This window comes from Argopecten irradians, chromosome 9 (assembly GCF_041381155.1).
Source record: "Argopecten irradians isolate NY chromosome 9, Ai_NY, whole genome shotgun sequence".
Classification (NCBI taxonomy): Eukaryota; Metazoa; Mollusca; class Bivalvia; order Pectinida; family Pectinidae; genus Argopecten; species Argopecten irradians.
The window spans coordinates 25,234,667-25,245,934 of NC_091142.1; the positions used below are offsets into that span (position 1 = coordinate 25,234,667).

General features: G+C 34.9%; 2 protein-coding genes across 8 annotated transcripts in view; one reads left to right on the top strand and one right to left on the bottom strand.

Moving 5' to 3' along the window:
• Window positions 1-11,268, bottom strand: part of LOC138331870 (serine racemase-like) — an 88,482-nt gene that overhangs the window by 24,928 nt on the left and 52,286 nt on the right. For 2 of the 7 annotated variants that reach the window (XM_069279702.1, XM_069279703.1), the window contains exons 1-3: window positions 4,878-5,085; window positions 2,358-2,399; window positions 1,006-1,172 (exon numbers count right to left, since the gene is read on the bottom strand). The exons of 2 other annotated variants lie outside the window; for them this stretch is intronic. In XM_069279702.1, the coding sequence (XP_069135803.1) occupies window positions 1,006-1,172; window positions 2,358-2,399; window positions 4,878-5,066 (398 nt within the window). In that variant the 5' untranslated portion in view covers window positions 5,067-5,085. Of the gene's footprint in view, window positions 1-1,005; window positions 1,173-2,357; window positions 2,400-4,820; window positions 5,086-11,268 lie in introns of those variants that run through there. 3 more of the 7 variants (XM_069279698.1, XM_069279699.1, XM_069279700.1) reach the window with 2 other exon arrangements.
• LOC138331869 (coiled-coil domain-containing protein 157-like) overlaps window positions 5,176-11,268 on the top strand; it is a 74,034-nt gene continuing 67,941 nt past the window's right edge. Inside the window, exons 1-7 of the mRNA XM_069279697.1 lie at window positions 5,176-5,266; window positions 5,950-6,198; window positions 7,111-7,276; window positions 7,946-8,687; window positions 9,198-9,367; window positions 9,794-9,970; window positions 10,899-11,067. Coding sequence (XP_069135798.1) covers window positions 5,954-6,198; window positions 7,111-7,276; window positions 7,946-8,687; window positions 9,198-9,367; window positions 9,794-9,970; window positions 10,899-11,067 — 1,669 coding nt within the window. The 5' untranslated portion in view covers window positions 5,176-5,266; window positions 5,950-5,953. The remainder of the gene's footprint in view (window positions 5,267-5,949; window positions 6,199-7,110; window positions 7,277-7,945; window positions 8,688-9,197; window positions 9,368-9,793; window positions 9,971-10,898; window positions 11,068-11,268) is intronic.

An 11,268-nucleotide genomic window follows, 5' to 3' on the forward strand; every position in this document is an offset into this window, starting at 1 on the left:
ACCAGGTGAGCTAATAAAAGTAAGTATGGTTTAGTGGTTATCTCTGAACGTGCTTTAGTAAATATAGATATAATCTGATATTTATACATGTGCTTATAAATTTATCGATAATAATGAATGTGGTAAATATTCATACCTTATTAACTGCCGTTAGTTTTAAGATTACGCCACCTTGGTTCACCGTCTGTCACGTGCTATTTTATCAGTAGTCCAAGTTTGTCCAAAATTTTGTTAGAGTTGTCTTTCTTCCATTGTGGATTTACACGTACATGTGGCATAACGCAGCCGTGATAAACAAATCTCAATATCGTCCTGAAATATATTTGCTCCCGAACTAATATGATTCAAAGTGCAAAAATCATTATTGTAACAATTTGAATGTTTGAGGTGAACTATAGATTTCATTTTTTCCGTTGCGGGATAATTGTCATTAGTAGGGACTAAACGCGTGGGGCGAAGCGAAGCATTTTCGGGACGAAACGTCTTCATGTGTTGAAAACAACATTTTCGGGACGAAAAGTCTAGATACATTGTACACAATTCAAGTGAAAATTTTCCAACCTAAGATCATTTGGATGATGTATATGGTAAGGATATGAAAGCAGTAATCTACTATTCCTATTTCAACATTACAGATACGCTTATTTCAGTAACTTTCATCAGAGATTTAAATAGTATTAAATCTCTGCTTTCATATTCAAAATTTGCTATTTAAAATTCCCGGTAAAATCAAAGTTGTTGAATACACTGCCGCTAGGAGCGCTAGTATCTGCGAGCAAGTTCTTAGCCAATCATATTGAGGAAATTGACTGAAAGAGAATTTTGCAACCACGATCACAATGGCGAGGTGACCCTCTCCCTCGCCAAAAATGCATGTCAGGACGTACATCAATATATGTATACAAGTAAATGACATTGTAACATAATACACCCCATCTCCCAATACATGTGGGGGTTGGGATGAGGAATGAAAATTCAAACACTTCAGTATACTATTATACTTACCGAGACTGAGGTGTAGGCTCACACAAGACTAGCTCTGCTCCATAGCTTGTTATTGCGTCCTTCTTAACCTGTGGTGTGTCCCGAGGAACAATGACTGCACACTTGAGACCTACAGTCTGAGCTGCCCAGGCTAAGGCCTGGCCATGGTTACCAGTACTGTGTGTTACCTATAAAACATCACAGATTGTTACACACAAACAAACTTGTAATGAATGAAGTGATATTTCACTAAACATAAATATCTATGACCTAGCTCTCACCAAAACAGTCTATATATAACAGTGAAAGTAGTCACAGAAACATATGAAGAAGGAACCAATGCATGCAGTTGTATAAAGTTTGTACTATACAGCAAGAGGTACATATCCCATCGAGGCCCAATGCTTCTGCATTCATTTTGGGATTAGTCAACAGTGGTTGCCCAGTGGTTAATGTGTTCCAGTATACATGTTTAACCACAAACCGGTCTTCACTAGCCAAGAGTAATGATCCGTCTACTCCTTTTCAAGAAGGAGAGGGAAGTGAAGTTAACAGATTATAACCCTCTTTTGGTCTTTTGTCTGCAGCTACCAACTGTGCAGAGAGGATTGCTTTACTTCAGCTTTCTTCCATCTCCTAAATCTGGTAAGTTCTTAAATGACCCTTGTATTGATATTAAGGACATAAAACAAACACAAACAAATTTTCATTTAAACTGACCAAATACTCACTATTTGTCAAACAAGACCAAATTATCACTATATTTGCCATACAAATATAGACCAAATAATCCCTATCTGTCGTCATACAAATAAAGACAATATTCACTACAGTATTCGACCCAGTAAACGCCCATGTCCCTATATGCACCCCTCCCCTTTTTGAGGCCTCATTTCAATTCCGCATGCATGTAGACAAAACTATTAAAACCATATACACTGAACAAAGAATGTAGGTTTGCAATAATTTTGTCTTATAAAGCACCTTTTTTTCAATTTTTCAAATGTCCTGTGTGCTTATTGGGTTGAATACGATATTTGTCATACAAATAGATCCATTGACCAATACTCACTATCTGTCTTACAAATTGACCCATTAATACTCACTCACTATTTGTCGTACAACAGGCCCCGGAATACTCACAAAGTATTCGACCAAATAAGCACCCATGTCCCTATAAGCGCCTTTCCCAATTTTTGAGGTCTTGATTTCAATTTCCCAGTCATAAATAAAGACCAAACTACACAAAACTGTATAGATTCGCAATAATTTTGTCTTATTAAACATCTTTTCATTTTTTCAATTTTATAAATGCCCTGGGCGCTTATTGGGTTGAATACGGTATTTGTCATACAAATAGACCCTATACTCACCACTCCAGCAGCGTTAGCATTCCTCTCCCTAAGGCTCATCACCTGTTGGTAAAACAATGGCATTTTAATATATTTCTTAAGATGGGTTTTTTTTGTGTGTATTTATTTACTATGCTCTTAAAATGAAATCAGAATGTTAAAAATAATGCAACAAAGGAATTTTAATACCTTTCCTTATTTAAAATGTTTTTTTTTTTTTTTACAAAATGAATTTTACAATAATCTACCAGGATTCATTTTGATTAATATTAATTACTAATTAAAATATTGTATAATTATAAATATTTCAGTAATAGATCGACAGGTAAATATATTGTTTAAAATTCTTTCGCTTCTGCTATAAGTCATAAAACATATCTGTATGGTGTACATGTATGCTAATTTTATAATATGCCTCATTAGCTTTATACTTGGTACATTATATCAAATTAAACACATGTTCCATAAACCATGTGCATTACATGCATGTGTAGATATATAACAGGTATCAGTGCATTTCTTATTGTACAAGAAATTGAAGGAGGTGCTAGGCAGATACTCAGTACATTAACTCAAATATGCATGTACACATAACTTATAAAGATATGAAACAATACAAATGCACATGCATAGATGCTTAATGCCACATGTTATATGTAATTCATGCATATATTACATTAATGTCAAACAAAATTTGATATACATGTATGTCATGTACATATACAATAATCATTGAATATATAAAAGATATAGACGGGACCAATCACCATTCTACAGTGTACATATATGTATATAGCAAAATTGGACTTGGTTGATCATCAGTGACCAGTTAGCTCAGAGGGACCTAGCTAGAATTTTCTCTTCTCCTCACTTATACTTATGCGGCAGGACAGGATTGATTATCTTTGGGGGTTTATTAGTTTAATGTCCTATTACCAGCCAGGGTTATGTAAGGACGTACCAGGTTTGTTGGTGGAGGAAAGCCGGAGTACCCAGAGAAAAACCAACGGTCAGTACCTGGCAACTGCCCCACATTGCATTTGAACTCGCATCCCAGATGTGGAGGGCTTGTGGTTATATATCAGGACATTTTAACCACTCGGCCACCGCGGCCCTGATTATCTTTGATTAAGAAGCTTTACTAGTAGACCTTTTGATTTTGATTAGTGTTTTGAGGTTACAAGATCCGCTAGTCTGTACATTTCCTCCTTCTCCATTACAGAATTGGCACCAAAACCAAATGCATTGTATATTATATGTTTAGGGTCTTTAATATGTATGTCTTTAATGAAGGGCAAATCAAATATTTTAAAAGCAAGGAGGAATACAGCAGCTTAATTTGGACTTGCTGGTCGTTCATCGATCAGTAACCAGGTGCATGTGGTATATGCCCTCAGGCACGAGCTTACAATTGTACACATACATCATATCAATGCATACCAAAGTCATGTATGTAGGCTGGCTACTAGTGTCTGAAGGTTCTGGGTTTTAACCCTGGTCAGGGTGTTACATACACATTTCCTTATCCTTTGTTACACAATATGTACTTGAAAGTATGTATAGTTAGTATTTTTTAGTAATGCATAGTTTCCACTGTGTGGATACATATACATAAACAAAATTTAAAGTAGTACATGTACTGCAAAGATGTTTTAGTATAGAAAAAAGAACAAAGATACACAAGATCAACTCCTTAACAAAAGATGAAGAAAAAGAGACATTTGTATGCATGTATAACCAAAACGTTATATGGTGCAGGTATGATAGTGTAATGAAAGGACCACTACCTTTCCGAAAAGGTTTTTAATTTTTAAAATGGGAATGTAAAACATTAATTTTGATAATTTTGTAGAGTCGGAAAAGTTATTAAGCTAATATATTGTAACTCAACATGACACATTCTGAACAATTTAATTAAAACAAATCAAATGTCTTAATTACAGCATCAAAAGTTATACTAAATTAGTTGACGATCATCGCACCAGACGACAAAACAGTAAAATTAATCTTTATACTGATAGAAGGCTATCTTATTTTTCTTCATCTTAGGTCATCGATAAAAGGTACAAAATTAATACTTAGGCAAAGAAGAAATTATACATGTTTGTTTAGGGTTACTCGACCAACCCTAATTTTTTTTACCCCAACCCTAATTTTTTTTCCACTTTTCTACGAAAAAAAAAATAAAAGTCAGGATTTTGATCTCAGACTCAGGCTCTGGCCATTACTTTAGAGTGAAAGGGACCTACCGACCCTAATTGCCAATGTAACCCTTAACAGAAATATATTTTTTGGCCTTACATGTACATGTATGTTGAACTTCATTTTTGTTTCGGAAAAGGACCTTTTTAAAAAACTTTAAAATAACAAAGTGTTATGTGACATCAGAAAAAAATGCATAATATTCATGCAGGTCTACTTATACAACATGATTTATTGCTTATGATAGCCATGCTAGTTATAGAAAGCAACCGAAACATTTACTGAACTAACTGGTCGTGCGCTAGTACATGTGTCCTGAACTTGGAGAAGATTACTGACAGCATTCAGGGCTCCTCTTGCTTTGAACGATCCCGTCTTCTGGAGATTCTCAGCCTTGAAAAATGCATTCCTCCCAATTAATTTATCAAACGTGGCATTGGTAAACACAGGTGTCTTGTGTATATAGGGCATTATTCGCTCGTGCGCCCGGTAAACGTCAGCAAGTGTCACGCGTGCAGCAGCAGCCATCGTTGATGTTTATCTAACAGAGTGATCTCCCTTGAGAGTGACCACATTCAGCACCTCTCTGGACTTTCTATCCCATTCTTTAATAAAGTCGGAGAATTCCGTTCGTTAGCATTCTTGTAAACAATATGGCCGTCGAGTGCTCTGGACTTACTGAGCGAATCATTTAATTGTTATCTATCAGCGTAATTTATATCAAACAGGCAAGTAATACACAAATAATCAGTGCCCTTTTATATCATGATGATAAAGGTCTTATTGTTGGCTGAAAAGTAGTGTCAAAAAATGCCTTTTCATCGACGTTAGTTGCCGTGAACGGGAAATATGATAGAAAATGTTACATCGTGTAGTTGTCGTTGGCCACTCAACACTTTAAAATATTCCTATTATAATTCGAAATGTATAACCATGTTTCATAACTAATATAGTCCCAAGTCAACAATACCATATTTCTTTTGCAAATCAATGATTTTCTTTTGTCTTTATTACATTGAATTAATATTAGTTTTTAATAAATCTGGATTCATTTTATTCCCATCACTTTTTAATTGAAACAGTATACTCTATGTTACATATATGTAGCTACTGAAGTCGTGGAAAAGATATCTTTTCGGATCCAACAGTAGCTAACTCTAGATCTCCATTTGTACATGTACATATGCGCAGTTTCTCGATCACTATCATCAATTACTGCACCCTTGACACTCCATTGGTTACTATCACTACGTTATATCCTCCCCTAGATGCAATGTACATATACTTTTCATTAAATATATACAAAATGTGGCTACAATATTATAAAAAATCATGTGTATCTGTTATATATAAAATTGTACAGTGTCATATGATAATTATTAAATATGATGTCTTCATTAAATTCCTAAAGGGTCATGGCTGAATTGCTGGGAAATGAAGCTATCCTGGAAAGTCTGAAGCAGGATGTAACAGACCTACAGTGGGCTATTGGTGAAATTGTGTCCAGGATTGGACCGGTGCAGCAGCCGTCCTGGAAATTCCCGGACAAACTCTCCTGTGATTTAGACATAGAGGACCTCCTAGATTTGTACAGTTACTCTGATGACGCCGAGGAATGTCAAGTGGCACACATTGCTCTGTATGAACTTGTTATTGACAGGTAATTGTAATTTCTGTAACATTTTGCTGACTTAATTATAATCTTGCATTTTATCCTGTTCAGTGTTTTTCCTGTATATATTTGGGGCCGAATTTCGGCCCCATTCCCAATTGTATTTCTTGTTATTTTTTCCCAAATCTATGTCTAAATTTCCCAAATCAGTGAGTTGAAGAGTATTTTGTGTGACAAAAAAAAAAAAAAATCTGGAAATTCCAGTCTGAACATCGTATTTTAGTATACATTCTTACAATGATTCTTAGAGAAGCATAATTGTTTATTTCTACCTTTTCCAAACTTTCCATACACACTTAAAATTTTTCCCAATTTCCTACTTTTATCGCACAAAAATTCCCAATTTTCACAAGGTGCAGTTTCCCAAAATACTCAGGAAAAACACTGCTGTTTTTAAAATTTTATATCTTTAAACCCTGCATACTCCTGATCATGACATGTCAATATAATCAGTATCATGTACATTTGTATGATGATTATGGACTTTGATTGTCAAAATCAGAAAACACAAATTTTCAAATTGTCCTCTAACTACATATTGACCACTGGAATTCCACAGTGTCCAATGTCCTTGATTTGAAATCTAAATGTGTCTTCAGGGATGAATGAGTTAAAAGTAAAATGTTTGGATGCTCTCTATTTACAATTGTTTAACAAAAATCAATGAATAAATAGAATAATTAATTAATAAATGAACATTTGTAGATGATTTTATAACTATTACATTCTGTGTAGCAAATCATGTACATAGTAGGAAAGTATACATTGACATACTATTTTCAGATTTTGTTACCCATACCAAATAGGATGATGGTATTTTACCATGTGTTCGACTGCTTTCATCTTGTCACTGCACTTTCCTGTATTGGTCTATGTATCAAAATTGTCATTTTATTTCAGATTTGTGTATTTGATGCAGACCCTGTCAGCCTTTAACAAGCAGACAATGTCCAGAGGTGGTGTCGACCTAGCAGATACCAGTAACACTTCCGTCGGCCTGGTGGTTAAACAGTACTCAAATCGTCAGATACAACTTCAAGCCATGCTTCAACAGACCATGTCCGATGTAAGGGTCGTAGACATCAGTACCGGGTATATTATAGATTAATATGAAGGGACAAAGAAGTAATTCTTACCATGTGGACAAAAAAAATTGTCAAATTTTCAAGGCGATCTGTCCCTTTATCAAGACACACAAAACGAACATGATTACATAATATTACACGAACAGTAAAATGGGACAATGAAAGAAGACAAATATTTTACAGCGCAATTAAATAGAATAAGAGTTATCAATCAAACAGGGGGCTGTGTTAGATACCTTAACAGAAAGGAACAATGTTTTGAGATTGACAAGATTGATTAAGTTCTTTTCAGGTAAAATAGAGCCCCACTGTATAAATGGAATGAACTTCTAGAACAAAAGTGGGGCCTTTTTCATTTGCTGCATGTTCTAAAAAGGATATGTTTGAACGGCATATGAGTAAACCATCTAAATCGATATATAGATTTAGGAAATATCTTTAACTGTTTATATCTATTATGTTTTTATATAAAGTGTCCATCTATACAATATTTATTACATGTATTAAGTGTATTGCATGTATTATATGTTTCATGAATAAGTGCTTGCATATACATACAATGTAATCCATTATTAAACTCACCATTTGTAGACCAGTTGACATAATCTTGCATTATACAGTGTAAATAATCTTCTTTTTGTACGTTTCAGATCAAAACAAAAAACAGAAAACTAGAAGAATTAGAAAACAACATTAAGAAGGCATCAGATTTGAGTGAAGATGGCTCTAGAACAGGTTCACACATGTCTCTGAACAGCTTAGGTCAGATATCCAACAAGTCAATGTCCGCCACCACTCCTATATACACTGCAAGACAGTTCGAGGAAATCGCTAGAGACGCTAACAGTAAGTCGTGTCAGACTATAGAAACTGCCTTCGTGCCGTGTGAGGCATGTCACATTGCTCAGAAAAGTTTCAAGACCACAGGGGAATTAATTGTCACTATGTGTAAAAATCAGAAACTGCCGTCTAGTCTACAGCAATACCGCCCACTAGTGGCAGATTTAAAGTGGCTGACAGCCAATGATATGGCAAGGTGGGCAGGGGAACAAAACAAAGACCTGAATAGAATCAACAAAAACCAGGATAATATATTAGAAGTGATAGCAAATCTCAAAGATGAGGTGGAGACTTATGAAAAGAAGTGTAAAAGGCTAGAAAAGCGAGTGTCAAGCTTTGATAGTGAAATGAGGACAGAGCGTGAGGTTCAGGCAGCTCTGAGGAAACAGTATGACCTCAAGGTCAAGGACATGGAGAGTGATCACCAGGAGACTGTTGCCACGATGACTATGCAGAAGAATGAACTAACATCAACAAAGACAACGCTGGAACAACAGCTACAGACTTATAAAGCTGACTTAGAAAGACAGCAATGCCTTCTTACTACCCTAGGTCTGTATGGATGTTTGTTGATTGATATGAAAATCTAACAGATTTAATTTCCTGAAGATTTACCTCAATTTATAGCAAGAGAATGTCTGACATTAAGTCAAAATTTTTCTTTTATTGTTTAACTGACAATTCAGAGGAGGAGCCTACATTTTTTAAGAATAGATGCTTTAACTTGATTTGAGATTGCGTTTCTTTCGTTGTTTTAATAATGGGCTGATGTGGGAAATGGGTTCTATTAATTTAGAAAATAATGAGTGCATTTTATTCTTTATATTTTGATTTTATCCCATTTCGTGTAATTTTAGGTGGTCTACTCAGTCTAGTGATTTCATACTTTATCCATCTCATACATGTAACACTGACTTTTTGATTTGTTTATTTTGATTTTTATTCTTTTATATTTTATATACCATCAGTATTACATTGAAATATTATACTTCTTGAAATAGAATTAGGAATTCATTGACAGATTGTTCTTTTGGATGTCTCAATCTTTTATTTATCTAACAGAAGAAACAAAAGAACGGTTAACAAAGGATTTGGAGGAAAACAAAGCTAACTCAGAGGAGATTCAGAAACTTCAGAGTGAACTAACAAAGATCCAGAGTCAGTTTGACAAGTCTTCTAAGGAACTGTCTAGAGAGTTAGCAAAGAATAAAAGTTCTTCCAAACATGGCAAGGTAAGGATTCATTAAAAAACTGAAAATATTAACCTATAAAATTTATCGTAACTCTGACAGCAAGCTAGTGTAGAGAGATCTTCTCTCAGACTAAAAGTTAGTCAGTTGAGTTTAAAAAAATTTAACTACGTAGAGTATCAAATGTGTTACTCCATAATAGAGACAAAACATCAATTTAAAGGCCCAGCGATGGCATGCACTATCTTTTCAAATAAGTTTGATAATTTTGTAGAGTACCGTTAACAAAAATTACACAGGTAATCTTGCATTTGTTTGGTGTTGTAGCCTTTCTTATGTTAATATTGTTTTTAAGAAATATTTTGTTTCAAAAAGATGGTGGGCTTTAAATTTATATTTATCAGGTTCAACTGTATTATATTCCCTATCAGACTATCACTTGTCATTGTATTGTGTTATATGTTTCAGAGTTTACAGTCAAAGCAGGACATGTTGCTACAGAGGCTGGATACGCTGGACCAGGAAAACGAAGAACTCAAGGATCAGGTCGGCCTGGCAGAGGAGGAACGCGAAGCCGCTCAGGAATCCCTACAGAAGGCACTGGAGCAGGTCACAAAGTTACAAGCAAAAATAAAAAATGACGAGGTAAAAAAAAAAATAGTCAGCTCTCCTCTTTAGTCCTCACAGAAAGCTGAGAAAGGTCACGAATTCAGCTACAAGTAAAATCAAATAATGATGGAGTAAATGCATGCAGACGTATTTAGTGTTTATAATAAAAAAAATCTTATAGGTCTCTTAATTACCAGCTTTATTATGCATAGTCTACAAGTCTTGGTGTTGGTTCTGAAGCTGTGGTGACAGAGTTGTTAAGATGTTATGGCATACATTGTATTTCCATCAGCCTTTCACCTCTAGGATTCAGGTTCAAATCCCATGCGGGGCAGTTGCCAGGTACATGTACTGACCTTTGGTCGGTGGTTTGCTTTCTCTGGGCATTCCACCTTTTCTACACTTATAAACCTGGGACATCTTCAAATGATATTAATCATTTAGTGTCTTAGAGCAAACTTATTGCATTTCTGTGCCTTTTATTGTTAGTGTAATTTCATACTCATGCTTAAAGATGCTCCATCGCTGACAAATAGTATTTTTTCTCTAATCAAAAGCAGGAGCAGACGATTTAGTACCTTTCTCCAGTTACAAAAGTTAGCCACTTTACACCATTTCCACCATTGAAAAGTTTGAGCTTCTAATTTCACTTACAGATAAAAAATATTCAAAATAATTAATTGCATCCCCAAAAAATTATATCGCATTATGTCCTATAATGAATGAACTACTGATTGCACATGCACCAAAAGCAACATAAATTATTTTATATTATCTTTGTGTCAAGTAGACATATACATGTACATAAACGATTAAACACCAATTATTTTTCAAATGATGAGTATCGCATATGCTCTGTCAGTGATGGAGCATCTTTAACTTTTGAATGGGCTTGGGTGTTTTTAATAAAGTGAACACAAAACTAATGCACTTATTGATTAATGTGTTTAATTTAAATACCCAGGAGTTGATAGAACACTTGAGTGCTGAGAAGGAACAGCTTCAAGACTCTATAAGTAAACTGGAGAACAGCATACAGAGCCTAGAACACCAATTAGAGGAGGCCAAGGAGCGAGAGAGACTCATGATTGAATACCCAGATCTTAATGGACCAGTTAACCGAGATCTTCAAGGTAAGTCTCAAACAAAATCATAAATAGTCATCAAGAACTTTTAAGGAAATTAATAACATGAAAATCTGTCTGTTGATGTTTAATACGTAAGTACTCCTGCTTGTCTTTTTTTTTTGCCTTCTCCCTTTATTTACTGACATTTGATGATATATTGAAGGTGCTGGTGGCATTGTGTTGACATTTGATGATATATTGAAGGTA